The 12096-nt window shown below is 44.2% G+C and overlaps 1 protein-coding gene across 4 annotated transcripts in view; it reads left to right on the top strand.

Annotated features, from left to right (window-relative positions):
• The window catches only part of PPIL2 (peptidylprolyl isomerase like 2), a 56899-nt gene that overhangs the window by 20393 nt on the left and 24410 nt on the right, over window positions 1-12096 (top strand). For all 4 annotated transcript variants that reach the window (XM_087705726.1, XM_087705727.1, XM_087705724.1 and 1 more), the window contains exons 9-12: window positions 2143-2218; window positions 4298-4458; window positions 6622-6697; window positions 8086-8192. In XM_087705726.1, the coding sequence (XP_087561852.1) occupies window positions 2143-2218; window positions 4298-4458; window positions 6622-6697; window positions 8086-8192 (420 nt within the window). The remainder of the gene's footprint in view (window positions 1-2142; window positions 2219-4297; window positions 4459-6621; window positions 6698-8085; window positions 8193-12096) is intronic.

Genomic DNA, 12096 nt, shown 5'->3' with positions numbered 1-12096 from the left:
CTGCTTCTCTCTCCCACTCTCTCTTCTCTCTCTTTCCCCTCCCTCTTCTCCTGTCTTCTCTTGGTTCAATTTCTCCTTCTCTCTCCCTCCCTTTCCCATTCTCTCTCTCTTCTCTCTCACTTCCCCTCCTTCCTTCTTTCTTCTCTTTCTCTCTCTCGTCCTCTCTCTTCTCTTTGCTCTCTCTCTCCTTCTCCCTCCCTTCCCCTCCTTCCTTCCTTCTTCTCCTCTTTCTCTCTCTCGCCCTCTCTCTTCTCTTTGCTCTCTCTCTCTCCTCTCTCCCTCCCTTTCCCATTCTCTCTCTCTTCTCTTCTCTCTCCCTTCCCCTCCTTCCTTCTTTTTTCTGCTCTCTCTCTCTGCTTCTCTCTCCCACTCTCTCTTCTCTCTCTTTCCCCTCCCTCTTCTCCTGTCTTCTCTTGGTTCAATTTCTCCTTCTCTCTCCCTCCCTTTCCCATTCTCTCTCTCTTCTCTCTCACTTCCCCTCCTTCCTTCTTTCTTCTCTTTCTCTCTCTCATCCTCTCTCTTCTCTTTGCTCTCTCTCTCTCCTCTCTCCCTCCCTTTCCCATTCTCTCTCTCTTCTCTTCTCTCTCCCTTCCCCTCCTTCCTTCTTTTTTCTGCTCTCTCTCTCTGCTTCTCTCTCCCACTCTCTCTTCTCTTCTCTCTCTTCCCCTCCCTCTTCTCCTGTCTTCTCTTGGTTCTCTTTCTCCTTCTCTCTCCCTCCCTTTCCCATTCTCTCTCTCTTCTCTCTCACTTCCCCTCCTTCCTTCTTTCTTCTCTTTCTCTCTCTCGTCCTCTCTCTTCTCTTTGCTCTCTCTCTCCTTCTCCCTCCCTTTCCCATTCTCTCTCTTCTCTCTCTCCCTTCCCCTCCTCCCTTCTTTCTTCTCTCTTTCTCTCGTCCTCTCTCTTCTCTTTGCTCTCTCTCTCCTTTCTCCCTCCCTTTCCCATTCTCTCTCTTCTCCTCTCTCACTTCCCCTCCTTCCTTCTTTCTTCTCTCTCCTCTCCTCTTTGCTCTCTCTCTCCTTCTCCCTCCCTCCTTTTCCCATTCTCTCTCTCTTCTCTTCTCTCTTTCCCCTCCCTCTTCTCCTGTCTTCTCTTTGCTTTCTCTCTTCTTCTCTCTCCCTCCCTTTCCCATTCTCTCTCTCTTCTCTTCTCCTTCCCTTCCCCTCCTCCCTTCTTTCTTCTCTCTTTCTCTCTTGTCCTCTCTCCCTCCCTTTCCCATTCTCTCTCTCTCTTCTCTTTTCTCTCCCTTCCCCTCCTTCCTTCTTTCTTCTCCTCTCTCTCTCTCTTGTCCTCTCTCTTCCCTTAGCTCTCTCTCCTCTCCCTCCCTTTCCCATTCTCTCTCTCTTCCCCTCCCTTGCTCCTTCTTTCTTTCTCTTCTCCTCTCTCCTCTCTCTTTCCTCTCTTCCTTGTCCTCTCTCTTCTCTTTGCTCTCTCTCTTCTCTTCTTCTCTCCTCTCTTCTCTTTCTTTTTACCTCTCTCTCACTCTCTTCTGCCTCCCTCCCTCCATCTCTGTCTCTTCCCCCCTTCCCCCCTCCTCCTCCCCTCTTGACTTTGGTTTTACTGCCAGCCATAAAACTAAAGATTTATTTACCAGCTGAGAGCAAACAATTTCAGGGCTGAGTGAAAGGTGCAATTATGTCACTTAATGAGAGATGGGGCAGTCAGTTTCCCTCTCTGTCTCTCTCTCTCTCTTGAGTCGAGTTTGCCCGCCAATGGAATATTATTGGAAGGAGCTTTCTTATCTCAAGACACAATGCCACATTCATCTCTCCCCTTCTGCCACTTGCGCGCCAACTGACGTCTTCTTTTCCTCCTCCTCCGCCTCCTCCTTCCTTCGACCATTCTCTCGTCTCTCCCTTTGGATTTCGGCCATGGGGCGTTCATCCCTTGCCCACTGTGCTGGATTTTTATTTATGCATTCAGCAGCAGGCGGAGGGAAAAAAAACCTGCTCTGGAAGCCGTCCACTTCACGTTTCATCACTCTCCAAAGAGATGGTCCCTGCTGGAACGAAACAAAGCTTTTTATCCTATCTGCCCTGGTGGCTTCTCCTCCCCTCACCCCAAAATAAAAATTGTGAGAGAGGTCAGATGCTCCCCTCCCCTCCGAATTGCTGCTGATCGTCTGTTTCCATTTATTTTGTTTAGGATCCCACCAACGTGGACAAATTTAACGTCTCCAGCTTTTTCCATGTGAAGAACAATTTGAAAGTCACCGACCCGGGTAAGGAGAAGGTAGTCCTCAACTTACGACCACAATTGGGCCCCAAACTTTTGTTAAGAGAGCTTTTGTTCCATCTTGCCACACTAGTTAAATGGATCGCGATATTCCATTTCCCTGGGAAACCACATTTTCTGAACGGCTTCGCTTAAAATGTAATTTACACTCCATCAGCAACAAGTCAGGAAAAAAACAACTCAACCAAAAACATTCTTTGACATATACAGCTTGTCCTCAAATTACATCCATAACTCAGTCCTTAAATAAGAACTTGGGACAGCATAAACAAGAGCATCGGTTTTGACCATTTAGATCAGTGATTACTGAGAGTCTCAGCCATCCAGGTCATGTTTTTTTCTGTTTTTCTTTTTCTTTGAAGATGTTTTGCTTCTCATCCAAGAAGCTTCTTCAGCTCTGACTGGATGGTAGGGAATGGAAGGATTGTTATTTCATGAAGTATAAAGTATGAAGGAGCATTAAATCCTTCCCTTCCCCACCGTCCAGTCATAGGTGAAGAAGCTTTGTGGATGAGAAGGGAAATGTCTTCAAGGAAAAACCAGAAAATCCAGTTGCCTCTTGAAAAAAGCACCTTTGGGACATTTAGATTAGTGTTTCACCCGCTGAGAATTCTGGGGCTTGAAATCCATACCAAAATTTTGGAACTCTGACCATCTTAAAACACGCTAGCTGGGGAATTCTGGGAGTTGAATTCCACCCATCTTAAAGAATTCTGGGGAATTCTGGGAGCTGAATTCCACCCATCTTAAAGCATGCTAGCTGAGGAATTCTGGGAGTTGAATTCTACCCATCTTAAAGCATGCTAGCTGGGAATTCTGGGAGTTAATCCACTCATCTTAAAGCACGCTAGCTGAGGAATTCTGGGAGCTGAATTCCACCCATCTTAAAGCATGCTAGCTGGGAATTCTGGGAGTTAATCCACTCATCTTAAAGCACGCTGAGGAATTCTGGGAGTTGAATTCCACCCATCTTAAAGCATGCTAGCTGGGAATTCTGGGAGTTGAATTCCACCCATCTTAAAGTACGCTGGCTGGGGAATTCTGGGAGTTAATCCACTCATCTTAAAGCACGCTAGCTGAGGAATTCTGGGAGCTGAATTCCACCCATCTTAAAGCATGCTAGCTGGGAATTCTGGGAGTTAATCCACTCATCTTAAAGCACGCTAGCTGAGGAATTCTGGGAGCTGAATTCCACCCATCTTAAAGCATGCTAGCTGGGAATTCTGGGAGTTAATCCACTCATCTTAAAGCACGCTAGCTGAGGAATTCTGGGAGCTGAATTCCACCCATCTTAAAGCATGCTAGCTGGGAATTCTGGGAGTTAATCCACTCATCTTAAAGCACGCTAACTGAGGAATTCTGGGAGTTGAATTCCACCCATCTTAAAGCATGCTAGCTGGGAATTCTGGGAGTTGAATTCCACCCATCTTAAAGTACGCTGGCTGGGGAATTCTGGGAGTTAATCCACTCATCTTAAAGCACGCTAGCTGAGGAATTCTGGGAGCTGAATTCCACCCATCTTAAAGCATGCTAGCTGGGAATTCTGGGAGTTAATCCACTCATCTTAAAGCACGCTAGCTGAGGAATTCTGGGAGCTGAATTCCACCCATCTTAAAGCATGCTAACTGAGGAATTCTGGGAGTTGAATTCCACCCATCTTAAAGCATGCTGGCTGGGGAATTCTGGGAGTTGAATTCTACCCATCTTAAAGCACGCTGGCTGGTGAATTCTGGGAGTTTAATCCACCCATCTTAAATCATGCTAGCTGAGGAATTCTGGGAGCTGAATTCCACCCATCTTAAAGCATGCTAGCTGAGGAATTCTGGGAGCTGAATTCCACCCATCTTAAAGCATGCTAGCTGGGGAATTCTGGGAGTTGAAGTCCCCCCCTCTTTAAGCTTCCACATTTGAGTAACACGGCTTTGGATGCTGATTCACTTCAGGGCCCTCACAATATTTCACCACTGCCCTGTTCCATCTTTAGCAGAGCCCATAAACTGGCTGACCCTCACCAGTTTCCACAGTTCAGCAAGGCCACGGCTGACCTGTTCACAATCTTTTGCAGATGATGAAAAAGCCAGGTCAGACCCTTCCTATTACCTGAAAAATGCCAACATCGAGACCAAAGAGACTCTCTCGGAGTTATACAAAGAATTCAAAGGGGACAACATTCTGGCAGCCACCATGAAAGAGCCGGAGAAGAAGAAAACGGACAGGCTAAATGCGGTGAGTTGATCGGTCCGTGGCTATCATTTTTCACATAGACCGCCTCTCCTGGAATCTTCCAGGATGTATAGGGGACTGGAGACAAACATATGAAGAACGGTTGCAGGAACTGGGTATGTCTAGTTTAATAGAAAGAAGAACTAGGAGAGACATGATAGCAGTGTTCCAGCATCTCAGAGGTTGCCACAAAGAAGAGGGAGTCCAGGGCACTGAGGGTAGAACAAGAAGCAATGGGTGGAAACTAATCAAGGAGAGAAGCAACTTAGAACTGAGGAGGAATTTCCTGACAATTAGAGCAATTAATCAGTGGAACAACTTGCCTCCAGAAATTGTGAATGCCCCAACACTGGAAATCTTTAAGAAGATGCTGGACAGCCATTTGTCTGAAGTGGTGTAGGGTTTCCTGCCTAGGCAGGGGGTTAGACTAGAAGACCTCTAAGGTCCCTTCCAACTGCTATTGTATTATTGTATTGTATACCCTTCCTTCTCTTTCAATACAAGCGGCCCTCAGCTTACAACCCCAATGGAGCTCAAAACCTACCATATATTTTGGAGTATAAGACGCACCTTCCCCCCCCAAGAGCGTGAGAATCTGGGTGCGTCTTATACACTAAATACAGCATTTTTGTCATCCTGAAACCCCGCCCCTTCACAAAAATGGACGTGCAGAGGCTTTGGGAGGCTTGTAGAGTGCTCCTGGGGGTTGGGCAGAGGAAAAACGAGCAAAGAACGGGTCGTTTTTGCTCATTTTCACCCCCCTCCAGTCCCCAGGAGCACTCTACAAGCCTCCCAAAGCCTCTGCATGCCTCCCCACCTTTTTGTTTTGCAAAAAACGAGGCGTGCAGAGGGTTTGGGAGGCCTGCAGAGTGCAAAAAGTTTTTTTTTTAAATTTACCTCTTCAAAATCATGGTGCGTCTTATACTCCGGTGCGTCATATAGTCCAAAAAATACAGCATGTTGATAAGTGAGAAGTTTGTGAAGTGAGTTTTGCTCCATTTTACGTCTTTCCTTGCCACATTAGAATATAGAATGGCAGAGTTGGAAGGGACCTTGGAGGTCTTCTAGTCCAACCCCCTGCTCATGTAGGAGACCCTACACCACATCAGACAAATGGACATCCAACCTCTTCTTAAAAACTTCCAGTGTTGGAGCATTCATAACTTCTGGAGGCAACTTCTGTTCCACTGATTAATTGTTCTAATTGTCAGGAAATTCCTCCTCAGTTCTAAGTTGCTTCTCTCCTTGATTAGTTTCCACCCATTGCTTCTTGTCCTGCCCTCGGGTGCTTTAGATAATAGCTTGACTCCCTCTTCTTTGGGGCAGTCCCTGAGATATTGGAAGACTGCTATCATGTCTCCCCTAGAGATTCACTTAACATTGTTCAAGCAACGTTAACCAAGATTAATAACATCGCTTAACGTTGGTTAGGCGAATCACTGCAATTGTTAAATTACACAGTCGTTAAGCGAATCTGGTTTCCCCATTGACTTTGCTTGTCGGAAGGTCACAAAAGGGGGAATCATGTTACACTGCAACCGTCATAACTACAAGTCAGTTGTCAAGCATCTGAATGTAAATGACATGACTACGAGGCATGCTGCGACGGTCCTGAATGCGAAAAACGGTCCTGTCACTTTTTTCCAGTGATGTTATAACTTGAAAAGGTTACTAAATGAGCTATTGTAAGTCAAGGTGTCTGGGTTCCAAATAGCATCCAAAAATAAATCAAGAGTCCAAGGCGAAATATTGCTCAAAGTCCCAATTTATTAAGAGAGCCACATTGGCACATCTGGGAAAACTTGAATCTGAAAGTTTCCCGGTTTTCCCCACCCAGTTGAAAGTTCCAAGATCTTTCTCCCACACCCACCAGTCCATCCCATGGTCCAATCTTCCACTGCCATGAAGACAGATTCCTCCCATCCAGTTCCGTTGAGGTGCAGAAGTGCAGGGACAAAGGATGACCTTGGTTTTCTAGAAAGAATTTTGTTTTGACTACATAGCATCTCACTCCTTACAATCCCCTCCTCCCGTTTTCCCACAATAGAAAAGGCATAGTAGAATAATAGAAAGTGTGGCAGGCCAAAGACCGCAGGCCTGACACAAGGAACACCTGTACTGCAAATATGGTCACCCTGATGTCCTCATCGGTTGTTGTTTTGACAGGCTCACTATTCCACTGGTAGAGTCAGCGCTTCGTTCACATCCACAGCCATGGCGCCTGAGACGACCCACGAAGCAGGTAAAATGGACGTCGAGAGGCAGCTTTTGTTCCTCTAATTAAATTGTTCTCACTGTCAGGAAATTTCTCCTTAGGTCCAGTTTGCTTCTCTCCTTGATTAGTTTCCACCCATTGCTAATTGTCCTGCCTTCAGGTGCTTTGGAGAATAGCTTGACTCCCTCTTCTCTGTGGAAACCCCTGAGATATTGGAATCATGTCTCCCCTAGTCCTTCTTTTCATTAAACTACACATACCCTTAAACCGTTCTTCATATGCTTTAGCCTCCAGTCCCCTAATCAGCTTTGTTGCTCTTCTCTGCACTCTTTCTACAAGTTTTCAACATCTTTTTTACAGTGTGGCGACCAAAACTCCTCGAAAATATTGCTTCTCTCAATGTTAAGCAGTTTTTCCCTAATGTTAATTCTGAAATCTGCCTTTTTGTACTTTAATTCCACAAGTTTGCACTCTGGGAAGGTTGAAATCATATGAATCCAAAACCTCTAAAATCTTGGAGCTGGCTGATTTATAAACCTCATATATCATTTTTAATAATAATAATAGTAATACCCTGTTTCCTTGAAAATAAGACCTGCCCGGATAATAAGCCCAATCGGGCTTTTGAGCGCATGCGCTAAAATAAGTCCTCCCCTAAAATAAGCCCTCCCCGAAAATATTGCTGCTTCTCAATGTTAAGCAGTTTTTCCCTAACATTAATTCTGAAATCTGCCTTTTTGTACTTTAAAACTCATATATCATTTTTAACAACAACAACAATAATAATAATTTATTAATAATTATTATTAGTCGGGTGGGGCCTGACTAGTAATCAATGCCAAATCCGGCGAAACAACTGGCCGCTGTTATACAATTGTGTTGTGATAATAATAATGATAATAATACCCTGTTTCCCTGAAAATAAGACCTCCCCGGAAAATAAGACCTCCCCAAAAATATTGCAACACAGCAGCAGCCACGAGGTGACCACGCTTGCCTCCTCCTGCACCTCAAAAGTAATAAGACCTCACCAAAAATAAGGCTAAGCGCTTATTTCGGTGAGTCAAAAGAAAATAAAGACCATGTCTTATCTTGGGGGAAACACGGTAGATATATCGATGCTAAGTGGCAAGACCGTTAGTTCACTGCAAAGGGTGTGCTACCCATTAAACCAGCCTTAAGAGAGAGGGGGGAAGGCGGGTGGTTTAGAACAGTGTTTCTCAACCTTGGCAACTTGAAGATGTCCGGACTTCAACTCCCAGAATTCCCCAGCCAGCATTCGCTGGCTGGGGAATTCTGGGAGTTGAAGTCCGGACATCTTCAAGTTGCCAAGGTTGAGAAAACACTGGTTTAGAAGAAGGAAACGTAAATAAACAAAAAGGCATAACTTGAAACCTTGTGACTTCTGTGAACAGCTGCCATTGATGACGACGTGGTACGCTACCGATATGTCAAGAAGAAAGGTTACGTCCGGCTGCACACTAACAAAGGAGACCTCAACCTGGAGCTTCACTGCGACATGGTAAGGAGTTAGTCGGCTCGTTACCGTTGGGTGCCAAAGTCTTCAAAGTGGTCCTTCAGATGCTTCAAGGCGGATGGTCCTATAAATAGCCATAGGCATTAGACTTATATGCCGCTTCACAGTGCTCTCCAACCCTCTCTAAGCGGTTTACAGAGTCAGCCACTTGCCCCCCCTCCCCCCCCAACAATCTGGGTCTCATTTTACCGACCTTGGAAGAATGGAAGGCTGAGTTGACCATGAACCAGTCAGGATCGAACTGCTGGCAGTGGGCAGAGTTATCTTGCAATACTGCATTGTAACCAGTGTGATGGATGGATGGATGGATAGAAGGAAGGAAAAGGAACAGCAATAGCAATAGCAATAATCCTTAAACTTATATACAGTGAAGTGGTATATAAGTGTAAGTGCCATTGCTATACCACTTTACAGCCCTCTCTAAGCGGTTTACAGAGTCAGCCTCTTGCCCCCAACAATCTGGATTCTCATTTTATCGACATTGGAGGGATGGAAGGCTGAGTCAACCTTGAGCCGGTCAGGATCGAACTGCTGGCTGTGGGCAGAGTTAGTTTGCAATACTGCATTCTAACCAGTGTGCATGATGGATGGATGGATGGAAGGGATGGGTGGATGGATGGATGGAAGGAAGGAAGGAAGGAAGGAAGGAAGGAAGGAAGGAAGGAAGGAAGGAAGGAAGGAAGGAAGGAAGGAAGGAAGGAACAGCAATAGCAATAATCCTTAAATTTATATACCTGTGAAGCGGTATATAAGTGCTATTGCTATACCACTTTACAGCCCTCTCTAAGTGGTTTACAGAGTCAGTCAGCCTCTTGCCCCCAACAATCTGGGTCCTCACTTTACCCATCTTGGGAAGGCTGAGTCAATCTTGAGCTGGTCAGGATTGAACTGCTGGCAGCGGGCAGTGAGTTAGCCTGCAATATTGCTTTCTAACCACAGGGAAGCAAAGAAGCAAGAAAGCAAGAAAAGAAGGGAGGGAGTAAGGAGAGGAAAGGAAGAGAAATAGCAATAACACTTAGATTTATATGCCGCTTCACAGTGCTTTCCAACCCCCTCTAAGTGGTTTACAGAGTCAGCCCCCAACAATCGGGGTCCTTTACCCACCTCGGAAGGACGGAAGGCTGAGTCAACCTTGATCTGGTCAGGGTCGAACTGCTGGCAGCCGGCAGAATTAGCCTGCAAATTCTGCATTCGAACCACTGTGCCAGCACGGCAAATCTTCCCAAATGTGATACAATGTGGATTCCCGCCTGGGATGGTTTTTATTATCCTCGCTTAGCGACGTACCTTTGGGGCTCAATGGCAGTTGTATGCCAAAGACTGCCTGGAGTAAAAACAGAGGGGTGTTTTAAAGCAGCTGACGAACCACCCCCTCGGCCATCAGCTTCCCAGACGGATGCTCTTGGATTACCCGGATCAATCTACCTTGGGGTGGGGGTAAGCGGTTTGCCCCCAGGGAGTATTTTTAGCTTCTCTGCATGGAGGGGAGAAGCGGGGAGTCTGTGTGGTGGGGCTGGCTTCAGATGTGATGGATGGCCTTAAAGAAGAGCTTTTCATTATTCTCTCTGACTGTTGAATAGCCCTGAGCTCTGTCTCCTCCCTCCCTCTTTTTCTGTGTCTCCTTCATTCCCTCTTGCCCTCCTTCCTCCCTCCCTCCCTCCCTCCCTCCATCTCTTTCCCTTCTTTCCTTTTTAACCCCCCCCATCCCTTCCTTTTGTCCGTCCTTCTCTCTTTACTTATTTCCCTTTCTTCTTATTCTTCCTTTCTCTTTTTATCTCCTTCCTCCCTCCTTCTATCTCTTTCCCTTCTTTCCTTTTTATCTTCCCTCCTCTCCTTTTGTCCTTTCTTCTCTCTTTACTTCTTTCCCTTTGTTCTTATTCTTCCCTTCTCTCTTTATCTCCTCCCTCCCTCCCTCCATTTATCTCTTTCCCTTCTTTCCTTCTTATCCTTCCTCCTTCCCTCCTTTTGCCCTTTCTTCTCTCTTTACTTCTTTCCCTTTTTCTTATTCTTCCTTTCTCTCTATCTCCTACCTCCCTCCCTCCCTCTATCTCTTTCCCTTCTTTCCTTTTTATCTTCCCTCCTTTCCTTTTGTCCTTCCTTCTCTCTCAAACTGCCCAAGGAGCTGCTGATTCTGTTCTACAGAGGAATGATTGAGTCTCTCATCTGCACCTCCATCACTGTCTGGTTTGGCTCTGCAACCCAACAAAAGACAGACAGAGACTTCAGAGGAGAATCAGAACTGCAGAAAAACTACAATTACTACCAATCTGCCTTCCATTGAGGACCTGCACACTGCATGAGTCAAAAAGAGGGCTGTGAAAATATCTACAGACCCCTCGCACCCTGGACACAAATTGTTTCAACTCCTACCCTCACAATGACGCTATAGAGCACTGTACACCAGAACAATTAGACACAAGGACAGTTTTTCCCCCAACGTCATCCCTCTGCTTAACAACTAATTCCCACAACACTGTCAAACTGTTTACTAAGTCTGCATTACTATCACTATTAATCATCTCATCGTTCCTAACACCCATCTCCTCCCACTTATGACGATATGACTAACTTCGTTGCTTGTATCCTTACGATTTATATTGATTATTTCCTCGTATGATTTGATTGCTTATTTGTACCCTATGACTATCATTAAGTGCTATACCTTATAATTTGTGACAAATGTATGTTGTCTTTTTATGTACAGTGACAGCATCTGCACCAAAGACAAATTCCTTGTGTGTCCAATCACACTTGGCCAATGAAGAATTCTGTTCTACTCTATTCTAATTTCTATTCTTTTTACATTCTGTTCTATTCTTTTTACATTCTATTGTTCTGTTCTATTCTATTCTATTCCATTCCATTATGCTATTCTATTCTTTCTTCTATTCTTTTTTACATTCTATTCTGTTCTATTCTGTTTACATTCTATTGTTCTGTTCTATTCCATTCCATTATGCTATTTTCTTCTCTTCTATTCTTTTTACATTCTATTCTGTTCTATTCTATTCTATTCTTTTTACATTCTATTGTTCTGTTCTATTCCATTCCTTTCCATTAGGCTATTCTATTCTGTTCTATTCTTTTTACATTCTATTGTTCTGTTCTATTCCATTCCATTATGCTATTTTCTTCTATTCTTTTTACATTCTATTCTGTTCCATTCTATTGTATTCTTTTTACATTCTATTGTTCTGTTCTATTCTATTCCATTCCATTATGCTATTCTATTCTGTTCTATTCTTTTTACATTCTATTTTTCTGTTCTATTCCATTCCATTATGCTACTCTATTCTATTTTCTTCTATTCTTTTTACATTCTATTCTGTACTGTTCTATTCCATTCCATTCCATTATGCTATTCTATTCTTTTTACATTCTATTCTGTTCTATTCTTTTTACATTCTATTGTTCTGTTCTATTCCATTCCATTATGTTATTCTATTCTATTTTCTTCTATTCTTTTTACATTCTATTCTGTTCTATTCTATTCTATTCTTTTTACATTCTATTGTTCTGTTCTATTCTATTCCATTCCATTATGCTATTCTATTCTATTTTCTTCTATTCTTTTTACATTCTGTTCTGTTCTATTCTCCTTCCTTCTTTCCCTACTCTTCTCTGCTCTGCTCTACTCTGTTCTATTCTTTGACCCATAGTGAACGGGTCGAAGCCACGAGCCAAATCAGATTTTGAGCTCCTGAGAGCTCAACGCCGAAAATTCCAAAATCTGGAATGGTTTTTTTTTTTTTTTTAAGTGGCGAAACGGGAAGAAAAATAGAAAGGAAGGAATGGATTTCTCTTTCCAAGGGAGTTTTCAGCTGGTCCCCCCCCCCTTCTTATCCTTCCTTTCAGGAATGTTGCTACGGCAACCTGGGCTTGCTTGCCA

This window comes from Thamnophis sirtalis, unplaced genomic scaffold (genome assembly GCF_051295495.1).
Source record: "Thamnophis sirtalis isolate CommonGarterSnake01/CBP01778 unplaced genomic scaffold, rThaSir2_p1.2 scaffold_2, whole genome shotgun sequence".
Classification (NCBI taxonomy): domain Eukaryota; kingdom Metazoa; phylum Chordata; class Lepidosauria; order Squamata; family Natricidae; genus Thamnophis; species Thamnophis sirtalis.
This window is presented reverse-complemented; position numbering and strand designations above follow the sequence as displayed.